Source organism: Eurytemora carolleeae, unplaced genomic scaffold (assembly GCF_000591075.1).
Source record: "Eurytemora carolleeae unplaced genomic scaffold, Eaff_2.0 scaffold503, whole genome shotgun sequence".
Lineage (NCBI taxonomy): Eukaryota > Metazoa > Arthropoda > Copepoda > Calanoida > Temoridae > Eurytemora > Eurytemora carolleeae.
In genome coordinates, this window is record NW_019396393.1 from 11,851 (window position 1) to 34,228 (window position 22,378).

The following is a 22,378-nucleotide window of genomic DNA, read 5'->3' on the forward strand; positions in this document are numbered from 1 at the left end:
GACAATGAAAATCCGGGAACTTAAATTTCAGCTTGTTAAAAATCGTCTTCAAATAATTGAACCAATGACATATTCCCAAATCCACAAACCGCGATTTCAACCAATGGAGGAATAGCATTTGTATCTGAAAACTAAAGGCGGGTTCGATAGCGCTAAATCTTATATTTAACTAGTTCTTTCAAGAGGATTTACAGATAAATGAACTTACCATTGGATTAATTAGAATTCGTAGCAGTAAATTTGACGTGCGATTTCTCAAGCAAAGCATTTGAAAGTCGCTCATATGATTTCAAATGTGTTCTTTCTAGTTCCGATTATCTCCGTTACAAATAAAATATCCGACGAGTGAATCGGTATTTTATACTCAGGTTATCATGTACACAATTGAGTACACTTTTCCTTAGGGGTGACGTGTAACGGCAAACGAGAATTTTTTGATAAGGAATATTGACTTACTGTGAAATTTTATGGTTTTAAAAAACTTAAGACTTTACTAACAAAAACGTGAAATTATATAAACAACATAAATATTCTATACATATTGGTTAAATTTGAAATTACTCCTGTCAAACTTAATGAATTTTAGATTTTAAAATGCGCTTGAGCTCTTCACTATTTGGACTTCTGCTATGGTAATTTATATTATTTTAGCCGAATTTTCATAGTTTTTGCTGCTCAAAGAAAATGTAGAACTAGTATTACATCAGCTTTTTCACAATCAAGTGTATAATTATACGTGTATTAAATTTGAGGAAACGTAAGCAATTGGTTTATCCAGTTCTTTTAATGATTTGAATAAGTTTAATTTACCGATTTAAAGTAATTATTCCACAAATAATACTTCTAACATTGTGAATACCTTATATCGTCAAAAATACGTTTATTAATTACCTTTTCTTATAAGTTATTGTACAAGGTTTAACAAGAACCATTTATGAATGAGAAGATATATTTTTAATTAGCGGCGTATAGTCTTAGTCAAACCAATTATTGTATAATGCCGAATCAACCTTGATCTAGGGAGATCGTGAAACTTGACCTAGTTGAACCAGGGCTGTCTAGAAGCTTAATCAAGTACATAAGTGAACATTTCTTGATCCTGCTTGAATAAAATTATTCTGATGTACCAGGGTTTCTAAAGTAAAGTTACTTTTTTCATAAAACATTTATTTTCTAAACATTAATTTGGCAATCCAATAGGAATTTATGAATAGAAATCTTAAGCCCTGACTCGTCATCCGTTTAATTCAACATCAAAGATTTCTTAAAATGTGATATTCTCTGTGTATTTCTTAGGGGGAAAAATTTGGCAGCCCTGAGTGGAACTATGCACGCTGGTTCAACTATTTAACCTCTTGTTTATTATTTTCCAGCTCTAATCAATCGTTTATTGTTAAGTTTTTTGATTCGTGGTAGCAGTGGATATTTTGTGACTGTTGATGCACATGCCGAAGAATGCTTTTTTGACAAGGTGACCAACAATCTCAAATACATTTATATTTCACAATTATCGAATTGTTATGAATAATAATATTTTTCCGCTTATATGTTTTCTAATAACTTAAATGCAGAATTTAAACATAATGTACGTTTTCTTTTGTATTGTTTATCGTGTTCTTTTTATAAAAATAAAATTTTGGGAAGTTTTTTTCACGATAGCTTTAATGTTTATTTTAATGCGTTACGTCCAGGGGCGTAAATTAGGATTCTGTAGGNTGGTTTAATTTGCATTTTCCATTCGTTTCTGGCATTTACAAACTCCAAATAGAGGCAATTCATTTCCTACCTTTCAGCTTTCACCTTGTCTTATATCCTTCATTATAGTCATTCATTTTACATTAACTTGCAAAGATCTGTAAAAAAACTGAATTTATTTTAAGTCACATAAAAAATAGTTTTACTCTAAGAGGAAAAAGATGTAACTTTTTTAAATCTTTAGAAAAGCTTCTCTGCAAAACTTTGAAAAAGTATTGTCTTTGTTTATATTCTAATTTCTAATTTTTTAAATTTTCTTGTCGTCAATGTACTAGGTAGTAGGTATACATGTTAATTTCACTTTATTAAAGAGAAATGTCTTACTTTTTAAGATTTAATTCTTGCTTAACAATCTTGATCTTTTAACATTTTATATTTAATTTGACATATAGTGCAAGTACGTTACGTTACTGCATCAAAAAACTCGATTTTTCATCTATTCATCTATGTTTCTTTGTTAAAGTTGATTGAGTAAAATTATCTGCGCGAAGAGGCAACATTTTTTTTACATTTTTCCTTTTAATGGTAGTCATGGACATGGAGAATGGAGATCAAGTTACTAAACGGGGATGTTTGTGCCCCCAAGATTCTAGGGGGGGTAAGCAAACCCAATAACCCCCCTTATTTACGCACTAGTTACGTCGACAAATGTTTACATTCAAATATCGGCATGAGCGCAATTCGGGATGTTTATTATTTAACTGGCTGTATGAAAAATTCTTCTGAGAAATAAGGATTTAAATTTTTCTGTTTTCAGGTGAAATCAGGGACCAAGATGGGACTCATATTCGAGGTTGCTGAAGGAGGTTTTCTAGGTTTGTCTTCGACTTTTTTATATAGAGTAAAGCGCGATATTTGGTGATATTTAAAAAATTGATGATTTTGGTTTTAACCCTCATATCATTGCAAGTAGAAATGTTAGTCTGACCAAAATTACTTCTTACTAGAATATTATTATCAGGTTTGTATACCTTTAGTTGAGAATATTTTTATTCACACAGGACATTATAAACAAATAGGCAAAATAATGCAATTTGAAATTTTAGAGCTAAGCTTTGTGAGGTTTTGAATTTTTTGTCCCTGCAGAAGTTATTCATATAGATCTTTAGTAGCTCCTAAAGGGTCAATGTTGTAAGTGTTCCATATTAAAAGTTATGCATACTACAAAATTATTAAAATATTTTTGAAAGTTGGTTTTACATGAAATTTGGTTTTACATGAAATTGCGGAATTTGGTTATAGTTTTACATTAATATGAAACAGCACAAAGGTTTTATATGGGATTTTCTTACCAAAAAAATCGGGTCCAGTTTGTCCAAATATTCTGTTGTGAACAAGCTATGGGAAGCCACTGAAAAGGTTCTCAGGGAAGACAATATATGTGCAAAGTCCTTGTTTTCTTGGAATGAACAAGCTCCCAACAAACTCAAGCTAATGCCAGGAACTGTTTTCAAGAAGATTGAACACCCTGAACAGCTTGATGATCCTCTTCTCGCTGAACAGCTTGATACTCCTCTTCTCGCTGAGAAGTTTGATGGTCCTCCCTTCGCTGAGCAGCTTGATGATCCTCTCTTCGCTGAACAGTTTGATGAACCTCAATAATAAGAGGAAGAAAGAATTATGTCGCAGAAAAGGTTTTCAACTTCTATTTGTGCTTTGGGTGTATAATGTCAAAATAGAATAATTTTAATTTTTTCTAAAATTCATTCTTGGTGGATTTGGGTGATTATTTTTCCTTAAATGATAACTAATTATACGTTTTTTGTTAGGAATAGACTCAAGAAAAATAGTATAACACTATAATCAAATACCGCAATTTATAACCAGCCTACGTGAAATATAATGCTTCATAGCATCCTGTGTATCTGAAGAAATGATGAATCATTTCCTTTTTTTCGGGTTCTTACTTTAATATCATCAAACTTAAGAATGTATGTTTTTCAAACAATTTGTGTTTAAATATGGAAAGTTAAAGTTTTTTCCCCTAAAAATCGGAAAAGTTAAGCTTAGCTGTAACCAAACTAACTTTACTCAATGTTTAAACATTTATTGCAGCATTTAAATAAAACAAATTATTATAGATATTGATGTCAAAATAGTTGGTCCTGATAGCAAGCCAATTCACCAGGTAGAGCTTGATTGATTGATGATTTATCGATTGATCATTGATGATTGAATGATTAAATTATAGGATGATTGAATAATTGAATGATTGATGATTGATTATTGAAATAAAGGATGAAAGGATGATTGAATAATTGAATGATTGATGATTGATTGATTATTGAAATAAAGGATGAAAGGATGATTGAATAATTGAATGATTGATTGATTGATCTTTGAATGATTGATGATGAATCATGAAAGGATGAAAGGATGAAAGGATGAAAGGATGAAAGGATGATAGGATGATAGGATGATAGGATGATAGGATGATAGGATGATTGGATGATTGGATGATTGGATGATTGGATGATTGGATGATTGGATGATATGATAATGGGATGATGGGATGATAGGATAGGATGAATGATTAAATGATTGATAAATAATGATTGATCATTGATAATTGAATGGATGGAATGAACGATTAGAAAAGATGAAGGTTTATATTAATTGTATTTGTATAAGGGCGAGAGAGAGACTAATGGTAAATATACTTTTGCTGCTCATATGGATGGTGTTTATCAATATTGCTTCAGGTATGACTCAATTATTAAACAGAATAACTATGCGTGTTTAAATATTTTTTTTCCTTTCAGAAGAATTAGAGTTTCTAAAGTTTTTGTATTTCCTCTTCTCCATTTCTAATTTTAAATTTTCTCATAATTGCGGAAAGAAGTTTTTCCTTAATTTTTCTTGAATGTGAATTTGTAGTTTTTTATCTTGACTCCCTTTGAACCTTATTTTTGAAAGTTTGAGATAAAAATTACCCTGTGTTTAACCCTTCTTTGTAAAATCTTATCATACTTTAGTAATCAGATGTCAACCATGACTCCGAAAATTGTGATGTTTGACATGGATATTGGAGAAGCTCCAGCCGACGGTAAATAAGCACAATATACTTATTTCTCCTTTTGTTTGGGAGGAGGATGGGGGGATTTAAGAATTCAGAATTATTAATATTTATTTAATATTTATTTATTTTGCTACATGGTTAAATTGATTAAAGGTGGGTTTTGTCAATGTGGGTTACCCTCCAGATATAGACTAGTATGTCCGATTAACAACGGTACCTTCAAAACCTTTGTTTAATCAAGTATGAACTAGATATCCATGTTTATAATTATGAAAACTGATTAATTTCAATTGTGATTCTCTACAAATGTGACTAGCTAATTTATACTTTTCAAGCTAGAAACACATTATTAGGCCCCTTTTTAAGTGGAGGGTTCCTTTAAAATACAACGAATGTCCTTTTCTGTTTGGTGGCTTGATTATTCTTGTATCCAGATTCCAGATTCATCTCTGAATTTTTTATATTCCAGGAATTGGCGAGGAGAAGGAAGGAGAGGAAGTAACCCATAACAAATTGGAAGACATGATTAAGGAATGCATAAAAAAACTAGAAAATATCCCAAATTAATATTTTCTTCTCAAATAGTTATGAATTTTTTAAGTTCTATCGTTTTTATGCTAGTTGTAAACCAGGAACTATCTACTGCTCTGTCCGGTGTAAAGCATGAGCAAGAGTATATGCAGGTTAGATCGACGAGTTTGTTAAAAGGAAGAGGCGTCAGACTGAAACCTTAAAAGATTGGATTCAATCGCTTCTAATTTTACACTCCCTTTTTTGCGAACACTCCCTTTAATAATAAATGGATAACACCTGTTTCATACACTTTAGTTTTGTGTAATAGCCTGAATTAAGACTGAATGTTGAAGGCATTCTGGGGGTTCCATGTCGGGTTCCCCTGCAGATCTTACAATTATTCTTATACTCGTAAAATTTGATAATTCTCAAGAATTATTTACACTTTGAAAGTTTACATGAATATTTTAACTAATTTTTTGTCAAAAGTAAGGCACAAAGATTACACACGATTTCAGATCATATATACCTTTATACTCGCAAATCATATTTCATTTATCATTTATCATGTTTCAAATATGATGTGTCATTTATCATGCATTTTGTAATTTGTAACGTTTTTTTAGGTTCGAGATAGAATTCACAGAAATATAAACGAGAGCACTAATTCTAGAGTTGTTATGTGGTCGTTCTTTGAGGTAATTTTTTTTATATGTTTAGTTCTTATACAAGATTGCATTTTTTCGTGATGGAGGGGGGGGGGGGGTAAGATAAAAAAATTCTATATAAGAAATGAAAAACTGTCTTGTTTATCAAATTAAAAAAGACTATCTTTAATTTTTTACTTAATACTACTTGATGCTTGTTGAGTTAAACTTTTCAGGCTTTGGTGCTGGTAGCGATGACCCTTGGACAAATCTATTATCTGAAACGATTTTTTGAGGTAAAATTCATTTTAAAATAACAGCTCATTTAATCATTAAAATGAAAAAAAATATGAATATTCTCCTATGATTTAATTTAAAAAGATTAAGAATGCAAACATTAATACAATACGTTTTTGCAAAATTATTAATACAAAAAACTTTTTTATTTTTTATAATAATTAATTCTGAGTTAAATATACATATTGATTTGAACTGTTTCAGGTCCGACGAGTGGTTTAGCCCCCGACAGAAAGGATAAATTACAGACAATGTTAATTCAAAGAATTCTTGTGTTAAATCAATGATCAATGATCAGACATGTTAGTTTTGAGAACCAGACTTTAGTTTAGTATATGAAGTTGGATGCATTAATCTTGAGTGGGTCAACAGTTTTAGACTTTTTATTTACATTTTACATCAGAGCCAAACCTTAGGAAAATATTTATCGAAATACATAAAAAGTATTATACAGTCCTCTTATGTACACGGTACATAACAATAAACTTGGATTTATTAATAATATTATTTCCACCCTGTAAAAGAAAAATTCAATCCGTGTTTTGCTCAAACAAATCATTGTTATCAAGGTTTAGCTTTTTTAAATTGTTAACTTTGATACCGTAACTAAAAATTTGCAACCTTTGTTATAGACAAAATATTGATTTTTTTTCATTTCTGTAAATATTGTTATTTTTCAGAGAGAAATGAACAGTTAACCCCTTCATACGAACAGAGAATACAGAGAATACGAAAATGATGCAGATTACGGATGTTCAAAGTAAGTTTTTCATTTATTTTATTGAAAAAGAACAGAACTAAGATTTTCAATTAAAACACCTTTGTAAATATGGAACTTTTTCTCTCTAAAACTTATTTCTGTTCTTTTTCAGGTTTGTGATGAGAGTTTACGTTGCCAACTTTCTTCAAATTTTCTTACCGTTGGTGTTGGTTTTGGTTTTCCCCCGAATACTGGACTACTGCGGTATATCTAGAATGAACTATAGACCTCGTAGCTCACTGACTCAAGTACTTATAAACAAGGCAAAGGCTTAAGTTAATAACTAAAGAATAGTTAAGAAATTATTAACGTTTTATTTCTTATACCTCCTAGCATGCAAATTTATGAATGAGAGAGAAGCAGTACGTTAAGTGTAACTAAAGCTACAAAAGTTTTTTTTGGCAAAGATTTTGACCTCCATTTGACTCTGACAAAAAAGATTTAAATTAGCAGAATTTAACAATCTTGGTAGCGCTTTAGAAGCATAAACCAGAGTACGTGACCTTGGGTCGAAATTTCCGATTCTATCCATTACAATTTTTTGAATTCTCTAAGATTCATCTCTGAATTTTTTATATTCCAGGAATTGGCGAGGAGAAGGAAGGAGAGGAAGTAACCCATAACAAATTGGAAGTTGCTTAACAATCTTGATCTTTTAACATTTTATATTTAATTTGACATATAGTGCAAGTACGTTACGTTACTGCATCAAAAAACTCGATTTTTCATACCCCCGTCTTATTAACTCTAATACCTGGGCCTGAAGATGAATGCTGAGACTGAGAATGGTGAACTAGTGAAACCAGGCTGGTATCAAGTAAATCTTCAAGATATCTCAGGAAATCTAAAATTGTTGTAATCTTTTTAAGATAGTATTTAAAATCATATCCACCAAAGCTAACATTGAATCAGTTGTGCCTAAATACAAATGATTAAAAATGCCTTTCATTAATCCCCCATTTTACAGTCTGGGCTCCTAGTAGGCAACACATCTTTTTTTATTTTACAGTTTACACCTCTTGTCTGCAAGCTAACAGTATGGAGGTATTTAAATCTCTTATTTTTTGGCTCATAGCAGATGTTTTTCTTGGATAAAATATTAGAATTTAAAGATGAGAAAATGCGGGAGAAGTTTGTTCAGTTATCAGCTGACACCGCTACACAAGAATTTGCTCGGCAGAGTTCCGAGAAATCAGACTGGATATTTACTCAATTATATCAAAATTTTGCAAAGGTTCATGTTCACTTAAAAGAAATCAATTATTTTTAAAAATGTTGAAGGTTCTGCTAATTAAGGTTTGCAGATTTTTTTCCTATCACATTTCTTAATTTCAAAGATTCTTGTCCCATTTTTAACTTACTTTTATTTCACAGTAAATGAACAAGGGTGGTTTCCAGTTTTTATTTAAAATCCTGGCAAAAAAGGAAACAAATCTAAGCATTATTTTTACGGGTCGTTATAGGAAAAAAAATCCAAAATCGAATTTTTAAACTGTGAATATTTTGAAGATATTTATGAGTATATTCTACACACAAACTGATATAAACGGAATACTTGGACGAGGTTCTATGTTTGTACTCTCAAGGGAAGATTAACATTAATTTTTCATCTTCTTTTAAAATAACTAAACCTGAGGTCGGAACTGTCGATAATCTGGAACCCTTGATTTCGATATCCAATTTGAGCACTTAAATTTAAGGCTAAATGCCTGTTCTATCAATAAACATTTTCCTGCAGGGTATTTTGATAAAAAAAAATGCTTCTTTAGAGAACAGTATTTAACGCTAACAGATGGACTGGAAGGAGGTGTGCTAAACCATATTTTATAAAGTCGTAACAATTTATTTTCATTTTAATATTTTTTATTTATTTTTTCTTCAATTAATTAATGCCTTTTACAAATCATTATGTTTCATGCTCTGGTGAAATATCAATTTCAAAAGAATGTTTACCTGAAGGAGTGTTAAAACAATTTACACCCGCAGTCTTGGAAACTACAATGGGGATGATTTTGATGCTCTGGGGGAAAAAATTAAAAAATTTCCTTTGGTGGAAAATTATTTTTCAAGAAAATATACACCCCTGTTTTTCTCTCAGATCTATTTTTTATTCTTTTTATTTTTTAAAACACTATTACAGGGGTTTTCCAAGATAAAATTAGATTTCTCTCTGGCGTTCACGCCAGTGTGGATAAAAAATACCGCATGAAAAAAGAAGATTATTTGGATACCTAATTATTAAACAATGTTTTTCTTAGAAAAAGGGGCTAAAATTTAGCCCGCCAATCTTTTTAATGCAACTTATATTAGTGAACTTTGCCATAAACATAAAATAAATGTTTTGGTGGTTGTGGTGGGGGGGGGGGGGTGAGTTTTAAAAAAATGTCAATACAAACCTGATAATATAACTATAGTTGGTATATGGATTATCTAGCACAGCACTCCTATCTAGAGAAGATGATAGATCTAGGGGCAGGGGACGGAGCTCCTACAATGTCTATGTTTCATAGGAAACCTTTATAGATATAAATACTCTGGTAGGATTAGCTAATCAGTAACAAATACCTAGGATCCATCCCATTTTAATCCAGATCCGTCATGCGCAAAAGTGGATTCTGATCCAGCTCATTAATTTTTCTGAAACATCGTTTTGTTTGCTGATTGTTAGAAATCTCACTCGACATTAAAATGAGAGGGTTGTGCTAACGATCTTTCAAAGTTCTTGGAATTTTTGCTTTAAATAAAGTTAGATAAACTTGTATTTATTTATATATATATTTATTTTCATATTTATATTCTGATTTTACGAACAATCAAAGGCAGTTGATTTGAAGCCATGCCAAGATATTAAAACTTAAAGTATTGTTCGGAGTTGATCCATATTGAATAAATGTAGATTTTCATTGTATTTTATATCCATGGTTTCAAATAGTTTCACCAGTGTTTATGCAACTGAAGCTTCAGCTCCAATGAGAAAAATTCTTAAATCCAACGGAATCCAGGAAAGCGTCTTTACTTAAATACATTTAAAAAGAATGAGACTAGATTAAATGAATAGCTAAAAGTAGTTGAACTTTGTAAATATAGTTGAGCCACTTCTCTCTTGCGCCGGATCAAGTTTATATGACGGTGTATCGAACTAAAAATAGTACAGTATTGCAGCAAGTACAAAACCCGGGATTTATTTTTTTTTCATTCATTGCATCCAATTTTTTACTTATATTTATGAGAACGAAAAAATGTTTAATCAAACTCTAAATTATTTTTTTTCATAAAAAGGCTGTCGATTTTGTGACCCTTGCTCTAAAAATTCACATGGGAACTCTGGAACGCTCAGAAACTCTCCTGGAACGCTGAGAGTAGATCCGTAAACTGCTTCTGCTGAACAAAAACCAGTATCCTCTTTAGGAACAGTACGAAGTCCCAGAAGAACCAGAGGCAGATGTTGGAACCAGTTTGAACCAGCTGCTCGAGCCCTGAGAGCAACTTTCAAGCTTCTATGAAAACGTTCGATCATTCCATTAGCCTGGGGATGATAAGAAGTTGTTCTGGACACCGTGATTCCTAGTTCTCTGCAAAAAAAGTGAATCTAAAAATGGCGACTTTTTATATATCACATGAGTTTAGATCAGGTAGATGCTTGCAGACATTATGGCGGAGAGTACGACGACTTGTCCGCCACAACGGTTCCCTGTGTTTGGCCAAAATGGCTGCATATATTCTTTTTTTATCTAAAAATTTATAATGTTACATTGTGGTTTCTCTGTAAAAGTGAGATGCGGAATTATGCAACAAAGACAAGGAGAGAAATTGACACAAATTATCTCTTCAAGACTACATCTTCCTCATTGTTATTTAGATTACGGTGTCGAAAAGAATCAGACTTGTATCTTTACAAATGAAGGTTTTGAAATAAGGTCGACAGTCTTCTTAATTGCTTGACCAGTAGATGTATATCATGATGCTTAAAGGTGTTGGAGGTAGAACACTGGGCTGAACAAGGTCCATTCGATCTTATCAGGGACATATATATAAATTAAATTCTAAAATGTTAAAATATTAGTAAATCACATACTTATATATGATCATTTAACTCTGACTATGTGTCTAGTTCTTTAATCTATATATTGTTATCAAGCATCTGTATTTTTGTCTAAATGACGTATTTGTAAATGTGTCTAGTTGTCTAAATCTATTGGATAGAGCAGATAATCCTGAAACTATTCTTCAAGCTATTAAAGCATCCCTCAAACCTCAAGGAATTCTATTAATTTACTAAATTAAGTTATAGTGGAATATTATACACCATTAATTGATTTATTGATTTATATTTTTTGATTCGAAAGCTAGGTTGAATACTGTTCTAGTTCTTACTTACAGTTTGATAAGATAAGGTTTACTAATTACTACTGATACTACTAGATATGTTTTAGTTTGATAAGCTAGATATACGCTGATAGCTCTAGTTAACAGTTAGATCAAACACCATTTTTTTGTTTCATAAGCGAGGTTACTACTGATAGCTCTAGTTCTTATTAATAGTTAAGTTAGGTTTACTACTGATAGCTCTAGTTCTTATTGATAGCTCGATAAGCTAGGTTTACTGCTGATAGCTCTAGTTCTTATTAATAGTTTGATAAGCTAATTTTACTGCTGATAGCTCTAGTTCTTATTAATAGTTTGATAAGTTAGGTTTATTATTGATAGCTCTAGTTCTTATTAATAGTTTAATAAGTTAGTTTTACTACTGATAGCTCTAGTTCTTATTAATAGTTTGATAAGTTAGGTTTACTACTGATAGCTCTAGTTCTTATTAATAGTTTGATAAGTTAGGTTTACTACTGATGGCTCTAGTTCTTATTAATAGTTTGATAAGCTAGGTTTATTACTGATAGCTCTAGTTCTTATTAATAGTATGGTAAGCTAGGTTTATTACTGATAGCTCTAGTTCTTATTAATAGTTTGATAAGTTAGGTTTACTACTGATAGCTCTAGTTCTTATTAATAGTATGATAAGCTAGGTTTACTACTGATAGCTCTAGTTCTTATTAATAGTTTGATAAGCTAGGTTTACTACTGATAGCTCTAGTGCTTCCATTCCGTCCTTATGTTGAGTTGAATGTAAAGGAGAAGAATAAACCAAGCCAGCTACTAGATATACATGGAGATACGACAGAGCAACAAATAGGGATACAACAATTAACCATTAAACTGATCTTATTAGATTTTCTTCCTTTTTATTTATTTTTTTTTTCGATGTTTGTTATCTTATTTTGATGAATGTGTTGTTTTTATAGTATCAGCTGTTGAAGTGCTAAGAAGAGCAGGGTTTGATTTGGTTCGGTGGTCTAGGGTTCCATACTTGTGTGAGGGAGATCTAAACCAACCAATTTATCATCTTACAGACTTTATACTTGTTCTTAAACATCAAGATCAATAGTTAGTTATATTGGAGTTTTGATCTCCAGACTCCAGAATTTCTATCACAGTAGTCCAGTATTCTGTCCCATAACCCAGAATTCCGGGGTCAGAAATTGGGTCCCGTAGCCCAGAATTCTGGTCCAACAGATTTTTTTTCACAGTAGTCCAGTATTCTGTATTTCTGTTCCCATAATGAACTTGATTGACGATATTTAGTCCCCCTTGATTGTATTAGTTAATTGTTGCTTGTTAGACTGTTAATTAATGTTAATTAATTTCAATTTTTGTCCGACACTTGACATGTTTACTTGAAAAAGTTGCGATATGAATTTAGTTAATGATTTTATTTTTTAATGCTTTCAGAGATTGGAGTTGGGTTAGCAGGGTTCGGAGTATCCTTCCTTCTTCTTGGAGTTATTCTGCTCTTTGACAAGGGATTACTAGCAATAGGAAATGTAAGATTTAAACTTTTAAAAATTCAAACTTTTAGAAGTATCTTTTTTAGGTGATAATGTACGCTTTTTCGGTGAAATAATAAAATAACAATTTTTTTTTGTCAATGTTATTTTAAAATTTCCCCAAATTACATCTCCTCCTGAGAAACCCCCTGGCTTCTTTTTCTATATACTTTGCTTGTTTGTCTGTCTGTTTGTCTGTCCGTTTAATCCAATAAGTTTAATTATTTATTAATTCTTAATATCTTGAAACCTATGCACAATAAAGTACATACATATTTTAGGTTTTATTTTTATCTGGTCTGGCCTGCGTTATAGGACTAGAAAGAACGTTTAGGTAAATAAAAAATGAATAGAAATCCTCAATGGGCCTAAAATGGATTGTGAGAAGTAGATAAATTATGTAGATTGTAGATTGTACTGAACCAATTCTCTTTATCTTGAACCGGCGCAAATGAGAAGTGGTTGAATTTAGCTCACGTAGTTCGATTACTTCTAGCTATTACATTTGGTCCCTGGTCATTCTTAACAATATTATTTAATCTATTTTATATCTAAAATTTTCGTATCTCAATTTTTCTGTTTTCTTTTTTAACATTGTTTTTATTTCTAGATTTTTTTTCCAATGGCACAAAGCGAAAGGTAGCAGTGCGTTCTTCGGAGGAATATTTATAGTATTGTTCGGGTATCCTCTCATTGGGATGCTGGTGGAGCTCTACGGTTTCGTAGTCCTCTTCAGGTTAGACCTTGTCATAGGCGCAACACAAGGGGCAGATGAGGGATGGGGATAACGATTTTAAAAGTTCCCTTTTCTTCAACTTTGTTTCCAAAACTTAATTAAGCTATATTATTAGGACTAAAATATATAAGCAATCTTGTATGTATTTTGTTGTTATGAAGCAAAATATTTTACCTGTATCAACTATTAAGTGTAAAATGGTCTGTGTACATTACACAATTACATTACACAATTGCTGTGTTTTATGTTTATTATTCCACAGTTTTTTGGGTCTCGCTGAGAAAAATTGTAGAGAAAATAAATTGATCTTTTTTAAAAATTATTAAGACGTCGTTTGTTTGATCATTACAATTCAATTTGTTTTAACTTTTTTATAATTTAAACAATGTTTTTGCTTTTCTGATTTATTTGATTGTTGTTTCTAAAAATAATGATATCAACTTTATTTTAGTGGTTTTTTCCCTGTGGCTATCAACTTCCTACGGCGGGTTCCTGTTCTAGGAACAATACTCAACATGCCGGGGATAGGATCGGTTAGTATTAATAATATAAATAAAAAATTGGACGTGAAAAGGAAAATGTTTTCATCCTTATTGATACTTTTTCACTAAAGTAAATTAATTTTCCCCTAATTAAAACAACAAAAATCTTTAAAAAATTGCCACTCCTAGAGTTTTTGCCAATGGATTAAAATTTTAAAAGTTTCATCTCTGGAAATCATTCATCAACTGGTTTAATTTAAATAAACAAATAAGATAAATGAATAAGTAATTAGTATCTTTAAATATTATTATCATACTTAATTATTACTTATGTATTATCGTTGAAAACAAACTAGTTTTTTAGAAGTCTGGGTATTTCCCCAAACATTAAGTTTTTATCAAAACCGTTTATTTTTAATTTTATTCTATTTTTGCCTTTTTTTCAGTATTTGGACAGTTTTGCTGGAGATCAGTACAAGCAGATGATCTAAGAATCCAGTAGATCAATGATTGGTGATCATCCAGTATGGATCATTTATTTGACAGCTGGGTGAAATGATTTATTGATCTGAACATTATCAAGTATAAACAATCAAATCCAATAATCTGAAGGCTGAGGCTATGTGAAACCTACTAAGATAACTCATTCAACTTGTGCCAGTGAAAAAGAAATCCAAACACGTGTTTTTAAATTGGATTTATCATGTGTGTTGTCTCATTATTTTATGCCAGGTTAAACTCAACCAATGTAGTTCTTAAACAATGTCAGCATTAGTAGGTTTAGCAAATATTTAAATTCAAATTATTTATATTTCAGGTAAACCTGTTTTGTAATTTTAACATATTTTATTGCAGAGAAAATGCGTCAACTCAAGGGAGGAAAAACTAAAGGTATTAAATAAATTTTGCTGTTAGATAAAGGTGGTGATGAGTTCAAGCCCCCCCCCCCTTATAAGAAATTGTTGCATTAAGCTTTAATCTAAGTGAAAGTTGGAATTTTTCATGATTTTGGATTTGAATCATCAATTAGCAATCTTTGGCACGATTTAGTGACTTCTTAGTCCCGGGTATTTTTTATTTATTTTAGGGTTTTGACTTTTGGGACCTAAGTTTATATTTCCTAATGCTCCTTACACAAAAATAGAGAAAAAAAAAACTTTTTTCATTGAATAGAAGGGTTTCAACCCCCAAATTTTCTTATCACTGCTAATTCTTAAAACATGAAAGAATTAAAGATATAATATAATGAACTTCATGATGAAAATTAATCCGCCAAATTTGATAAAAAGTAATTGAAACATTATTGAGATATAAAAAAGTAATTTTAAACAAAATACAATTTTGTAGAAAATGCTAGGGAGAAAAGGGAAAGGAAGAAGGAGTTTATTGAGATGAAGGATAAGGCGTTCTCAATAGGTGATAATTAAAAAAAAAACGTTACATTAATTATTATTTTCTATCTTTGTCAATTTTTAATATGTTATAGGTCATAGATTTTTCGCTCATTCCTGTTAAATTGTCCGATTTACGAACTGTTTATTATTAAAATGTTCAAATACCTAGTTTTATTTGATGTATTTTTTATTATTATATTTTAGCACTCCCTGTGCTTGGCGCTGCTTTTGCACTGGTGGTCATCTTAGTGTTCATGGCAACTAGGTAAACTGTATAATGTACATTGTATTGTTTAGGGTACACTTTAAAATAATTTTAAAAAGTGTTCTCCAAAAACATTGCCCTCAAATCATTTTCCACTTGTAACTCTTGAATAACTTTTCATGCATTAATTTTTAATTTACTAAATCATTTTCTCATTGAGTAAATTGATGGAATTTCAAGCTTAATTGACGACTTAGTTCTCTATAAATAAAACGCAAAATTTCATGTTTTTATTTTAGGCCTAAACAGATGATTGATGTTTAACCTGCCTCTACTATCCTTGGATGAATTTGTTATCAGTTTTCGTTTGGTTGTGAACCACCTATATTTATTCAGTGTGTGTAATATTAATGGTATTTGATTTTTGTGATTTTTTTGTTGTACCATTTCAAGTTTGTTTTTCAATCCATAATTAATATTTTAATAGATTCAGTCCACAAATTTGTTAGTCTCTAGCACAGATTGCATAGATACAATGGAAGAAATTTACCCAAGGGTGTAGTGTAGAACGTAAAATCAGTGAATCTGCAAATTATAGATCCCTGACGCGGTTCCACAAAAATACGAACTCACGGATACGAATGCATTTTATCTTTTCTCTAAATCGTTATTTCGATCAATCTAAAACTTCCTCATTTACCCCCCCCCCCCCAAAAAAAAAAAAATTTACTAGAAATTAGAAAACCTTAAATAAGTTTGTCCTGGAAAACAATTAATATTAAAACGGTGTGACCCCATTCACGACTTCATCTATTTTATTTGGTTTCATAGATAACTGTGATGATAAGGTCGCTATGTACATTTTATATTACTTGCCTACTACAAACTCCGTAATATCTGTGTAATCTGTATTGTACAGCCCCAAAGTGCCTTGCCAACTTCCCTTAAAACCTGATTTGTACACAGTGTTGATTTATGACAAAATATTTATAAAATTTAATTTGTTACATTTGATAATTTTATATGGGAAATACATAATTCTACTTCGCAATTATTCATCACATTTTACTTTTATGTATTTGTCGTTGTGGACCTAATCAATACTGGACAGGTTTGAATAATGTTAAATGTTTACATAACTTATAATGGTAAATTTCAAGGTTTATGAAGTGTAAATTGTACCGTTTTTATGTTACACAACTCAAAATTGTGATTATAGAGCAACATTTTAACGTAGAGAATTCGAGACCGTTTTTATTTTATCGAATTTGGAAATGGTTGATTAAAAAGTCTTTCTTCTATAAATATAAAGTTTGTCTGTCCGATCATAATTCACGAACCTCTTGACCGATTTGCCTCACATTTTAATTGGGAGAACCACGGGAATGTTTGATTCTAAAATCGTAATTTACGACCAAGCGCGGGTAAACGGCGATAGTAACTATGAGTACCCTGGGAAACTCTGGGTTCTCAAGCTAGTACATCATAATAAAGCTCTTATTTTACTTAAAAATTACATCAATTCACTTTAAATTTGGGTATTAAAAACGATGGAGTTTATCGTTTTGTCATAAGGGTCAAACTTTTTTTGAGCGTCTGATACACTTTTCATTTTGAAGTAAATTTAAGTTTTAGAATGCCCTAGGATTTAAATTTTAACTAAAAAATGTTTACACACAAAACTTTCTTTAAATGCAAGGATCTGAAGGCTGAGTTTAGCCTAGAATATCTTTAAATGCAAGGATCTGAAGGCTGAGTTTAGCCTAGAATATCTTTAAATGCAAGAATCTGAAGGCTGAGTTTTGTCTAGAATATCTTTTAAAAAAATCAAGCAAAGGATGAAACAGTTAAGTCGAGAATGACAGAAACCCAGGAATATTAAAAAAGTAAATTTCTTTTAGTCGTCAATGAAATGCCTTTTTGTCATTCATTAAGTCTGTTTTTAGTTAGGCACGTAAGGAGGTTAGTCTCTTTTGAAGAACGTCGATATTGAAAAAATAATGATTAATTTTATGTACGTATTATTTAATTGCACATAAAAAATCTAATTGCAAAATGATTGGCGAAGGATGAATGAAGTTATTACACATGGAAGTGCTGGAGCAGAAATGTTATCAATATCACAGAAAAGCGAAGAATGATACAATAAGAAATGGCGCAACTGTTGTATTTCGTACAAAAAAGGCGGCAAAATTTGTGTATCCAAAATGTTTAAATGATGAATTTAATAAAGATTTTGAATTGCGAAACTCATTGAAACAATAAAGTTATGCAATATTTTCAATTACAATTGGTTTTGTCAATTAAAATTAAGTAAGTATAAATCTTATTAACCAGACCATATCCGTATGAAGTACATACAAGGTAAATCGTTCGCTAAAATGCTCAATTTCAATTAACACTCTACATAAAAAATTGTGTGATGCCGTATTTAAAAAAAATTGCTTTTAATTTCATGTTTTGTTTCTAATCAAGCTGTATAATGTTTAATAATAATGTTTGATAAAAGTCTACAGCCCTGATCATAATCCAGTCAAAGCTTGAGCGCAGATAAAAAAAATTATAAACTTACGATTACAAAAAAAATGTTGACAAACATTTTCAGACTTCGTGTTAATTAAATGGAGACAATTAAAAAATAAAATATTTTTGTTGACAGTTCCGTTGGTCCAGTTGGTCTCAGAATCCAATTTTGTTGAAGTATCGTAAATGGAATAGTTGAAATTATACTTATTCTGTTGTCAAATCATAACTTTTGGTGAATAGTGACAAAGTTTGATGTGTATTAAAGTAAGGAGAGATAATGCAATACGTTAATATTGGTATATTTCGGATGGAGGTTACATCACAATTAATTATCCATATTGTTTTCTAATACATAAATAAATATATAATAATCTATATTTTACAATTCTGTTTTGAAAAAAGTACAATTTTAATCTATGTCACAAAGCTCTTCATAAGCTAAATAAATTATAAGTTTTTTGTTTTACTTCGATTTTTAAAATTCCACGGACAACGCTTGGCACTTCAGCTAGTTTGTAATAAAAAGAAAGATTACAAAACAACGGTGCAATGAATACAGTAAATTAAATACAAATAAAAAACAAAAAATTGTCTTTTACTACAGGGTGTCCCAAAAAACATGGGAATTCAGTGACGAATTCGATATCGTCTTTGTTATGAATTAGCATTGTAATACCTAATTTCAAAAGACATAATAGTATCATGTCTGCTAGAGTTTATTTAATGAAAAGGGTAAAAGACTGAAAAGATGTGTCTATAATGTCTCCGCAAGAAAATTCGTCACTGAATTCCCATGTTTTTTGGGACACCCTGTACCTCCAAACTCAAGCCAAGCCAAACATTAGGATGAATGTGCATACTAGATAGATTTTTCATTCGGACTTCTGTCTTGCTGGTCTCAGTGCACTGAACAGCAAACTATTTATTTTATTTTCTTCACTCTTGAGTTCAAGATTTGATAAGTGTGAAAGCTCTAAGTTATAGAAGGGGCTACGCCCCCCCCTTTACAGGTCTAGGAGGGGGCACTGCCCCCTGTATACGCCCTTGACTCATATTTATATATATTTAGTTAGGTATAGCTGGAAAAAATAAATTATTTTTTTTTAATTCCACGGGCAACGCCGGTAATTAAGTCTAAAGAGTGATAAGTATAAATATTTAATAACTTAATTCTTTAATATTTGTGAATTCAACTCATTTTTATGCTTATTCTGTCTGTGATTTTTTAAATAATAGGTTCTTGTTGCAACATAATTGCAAATATCGCATGGACATCCCTCCCCATGTTTTTTTTTCTTGTGTTTCTGCAGGTTGCTTTTTCCAGATGTTGAATATTCGCATTCATCACAGTAAAGCAGTGTTCCAAGATGTCTACTTTCTTTGTGTCTGTTCAAACTACTCAGAAAGGGTGAAACATATGTACATTGATCAAATGAATAAGTACTCCCTCATGTTTGCTCTCCTTATGAATCTTAAGGTACCCCATACCTGTTGCTTTATATTCACATTGATTGCACTTGAAGCGTATACCGATATGCTGGCTTTCTATATGCGTCTTTAGATTAGTCACTCGTTTAGCCACGTAACTGCATTTATCACAATGAAACGTGCGCTCTTCAAGCCCACAGTCCATCTTCCCGGTAAACCCTGAAAATACAATTTAATGTTCAAAACTTATTTGTTTTCGTAATAAAAATAATTAATTATGGTAAAAAAATTGAATATTAGTTTATTATGCTTTGCAAATAAAACTAAGTGGCAGGTTACCCTTATTTTCATTTGCGAAATTTAATTTCTTCACTCCCTTCATACTTTGAAAAACGTTTGTTTTTTAATTGAAAATTGGAAAAAATCAGTTTCCAACTTTACTGTCTAGTTATTATAACAAAAGAGAATATTATGTATAGAGAGGTTTTGTTTTCGATAAATTTTGACATTGAGACGTCTTCCAGGATACTTGCCTGTGTCCATACCCCCACTTCAGCAGATAGGACTATTTCCGGTTTAAATCATACATCCGCACTCGCGTCAGCTTGATCAAGTTCCGGTTCAACTTTTATTTCCCAATTCTCGTCTTTTTAATCCATTTCCGGTTCAAATCTCAATCCCCCACTCGCATTAGCTAGATCAAGTTCCGGTTAAATTTTTTTATCCTCATTCTCATCTGCTAAATCCATTTATATATCCTTATTTTCGTTAGCTAAATTCATTTCTGGTTTTCAACTTATATTGCCTCATCCGCATCTGCTAAATTCATTTCCGGTTTAACTTTTATATCCCTAACCCCATCTGCTAAATCCATTTCCCGGTTTATCTTTTATATCCTCATTCTCATCTGCTAAATCCATTTTCGGTGCATTTATATATCCTTATTTTCTTTAGCTAAATCCATTTCCGGTTCAACTTATATTGCCTCATCTTCATCTGCTAAATTCATTTCCGGTTTAACTTTTATATCCCTAATCTCATCTGCTATATTCATTTCGGGTATATCTTTTAAATCCTCTTTCTCATCTGCTAACTCCAATTCCAAATCATTTTTTATATCCTTATTCTCGCTAGCTACTTCTATTTCCGGTTCAACTTTTAATTCCTCACTCTCATCTGCTGAACCTACTCAAGGTTTATCGTCAAAGCATCGATTTTTTTCAGCTGAAATCCGGTTTCAAATTATTCTTGTCAGCTGAACACGGAAAAGAATTTAACATCTTTTTGCTCCTAGAAACCTAATTCAGTTTTTCATTAATTTATTCCATCAAACCTCACTTATGGTATCATTTTATCTATTCATCTGAAAAGAAATTTGAAACTCGGGTTAATATCAACAATTTTTCAATAAATACTTCCATTAATTCACAATTCACACTACGCTTTGAACATAAGAAATAGTTCACATTAAAAACATTTTTTTTTTTATTCATAAACACTATTTGACTAAACCAAGTATCACAAAGTAAAAATACAAAAATTAAATAACAAAAGTAAAAAATGTCCATAGCATTTTCAGCACTATTCTTTCTTATTTTAAGTCTTAAATGGCATCGTTTTCTTTGGCTTTGATTTTTAAAGTGATAGTAGAACTTTAGTTCAGGAAATGATAGTCTACAATATTCAAAATTTTAGAATACATCGAATATAAAATGGCCGACACTAGTCTAGTATAAACCGGTTTTCTTCATGATTCTCAGGAAATCGTCTTCATTCACTTCACCGTCTCCGTCTCTATCTCCTTCTTCTATCATTTCCTAGGAACATTTGAATTTTTACTTTTTTAAAGGAATTGTTAACGTAAACGTTTAATCAAGAACCCTTAAACCCCTTTAAATTGAACTGACATACAATATCTACGACAGTCTTTAAGTCTTGAATAAAACAAATCGTAGCAATTTTCTTGCTCGATTACGCTGTAGAAACTCACACTGGATCATAAACTAGGATAATGGTTGCTAAATGCTGATATTGTTGAAGTTTTTTTTAAAATATTTTAATAAAAAATCATTAATTACATCAAACAACTGAGATTAAAATGAAAAACTTTTTTAATGCAAATTAGAAAAAATCTATATTATTTACCTGCAGTTCTTCATCTGTTAGATTCTCTCCTAAACAAATATTCAATCTTAAACTTATAAAATATCAAATTAAAGGCCAGAGAAGGGGTTGGTAGTGAGCACATCATCTTATATATCTTATTAAACTAGAATGGGAAAAGTTAGCTAAAATCGGCTAAAATTGATTTACATAAGGTTAGCAATGATTCAAAAAGGTTAATAAAGGACAGTTTGTAAATTAAAAGTCAAGGTTCGCCACATATAGAATTGCATTGATCGTTGGATAACTCAGCGAATATTTAATTGGATAAAAATTTAATTGACCAATGACCATTCCGGAAAAATAACAAAGGGACAAGTGGTTGATTGCAAGATTATGCATAATTTTGTTTGCCAAACTTAAATGAAATGATAATAATGATGAAAATGATCCAACTGTTGCTTGTGATTGGTAGGCTCAGGGTGGCCAAAACTTTTTTGAACCCATCCGTACAAAAATCCGTACATTTTCAGAAGAAATCCGTACAATCCGTACAATTTTCGAAAAACAATCCGTACAATCCGTACAATTTTTTTTTTAAAAAATTATCCAAATTAATATTTTATTAAGGTTG

The 22,378-nt window shown here is 31.0% G+C and overlaps 3 protein-coding genes across 7 annotated transcripts in view; 2 read left to right on the forward strand and 1 right to left on the reverse strand.

The window, feature by feature from the left end:
• The first annotated feature begins 528 nt into the window (after positions 1-528).
• On the forward strand, positions 529-6,912 carry LOC111702346 (transmembrane emp24 domain-containing protein 2-like). The gene is made up of 11 exons (XM_023474000.1): positions 529-632; positions 1,399-1,471; positions 2,513-2,570; positions 3,837-3,883; positions 4,387-4,457; positions 4,731-4,801; positions 5,244-5,305; positions 5,407-5,457; positions 5,914-5,985; positions 6,171-6,230; positions 6,436-6,912. Exons 1-11 carry the CDS (start codon positions 595-597, stop codon positions 6,451-6,453), a joined length of 621 nt encoding a protein of 206 aa, XP_023329768.1. The 5' UTR covers positions 529-594; the 3' UTR covers positions 6,454-6,912.
• On the forward strand, positions 6,905-16,738 carry LOC111702345 (vesicle transport protein GOT1B-like). Of its 5 annotated transcripts, XM_023473997.1 has the most exons (14): positions 6,907-6,991; positions 7,104-7,253; positions 7,748-7,830; positions 8,104-8,225; positions 8,501-8,577; positions 8,761-8,798; positions 12,776-12,867; positions 13,152-13,204; positions 13,481-13,606; positions 14,058-14,139; positions 14,535-14,979; positions 15,436-15,504; positions 15,687-15,747; positions 15,987-16,738. In XM_023473997.1, exons 2-11 carry the CDS (start codon positions 7,111-7,113, stop codon positions 14,577-14,579), a joined length of 861 nt encoding a protein of 286 aa, XP_023329765.1. In that variant the 5' UTR covers positions 6,907-6,991; positions 7,104-7,110; the 3' UTR covers positions 14,580-14,979; positions 15,436-15,504; positions 15,687-15,747; positions 15,987-16,738. The 5 variants fall into 5 exon arrangements, with proteins under 5 accessions (XP_023329767.1, XP_023329765.1, XP_023329764.1 ...); XM_023473996.1 differs by lacking the exons at positions 12,776-12,867; positions 13,152-13,204; positions 13,481-13,606; ... (3 more) ...; positions 15,687-15,747; positions 15,987-16,738 and adding exons at positions 9,444-9,497; positions 9,920-9,993; positions 10,963-11,012; ... (1 more) ...; positions 12,060-12,179; positions 12,289-12,774 and having other exon boundaries at positions 7,104-7,254; positions 7,758-7,830; XM_023473995.1 differs by lacking the exons at positions 12,776-12,867; positions 13,152-13,204; positions 13,481-13,606; ... (3 more) ...; positions 15,687-15,747; positions 15,987-16,738 and adding exons at positions 9,444-9,497; positions 9,920-9,993; positions 10,963-11,012; ... (1 more) ...; positions 12,060-12,179; positions 12,289-12,774.
• Positions 16,739-21,108: 4,370 nt separating this feature from the next.
• LOC111702355 (caltractin) overlaps positions 21,109-22,378 on the reverse strand; it is a 4,554-nt gene continuing 3,284 nt past the window's right edge. The window contains exons 6-7 of the mRNA XM_023474013.1: positions 21,787-21,815; positions 21,109-21,458 (exon numbers count right to left, since the gene is read on the reverse strand). Of these exons, the coding sequence (XP_023329781.1) occupies positions 21,369-21,458; positions 21,787-21,815 (119 nt within the window). The 3' untranslated portion in view covers positions 21,109-21,368. The remainder of the gene's footprint in view (positions 21,459-21,786; positions 21,816-22,378) is intronic.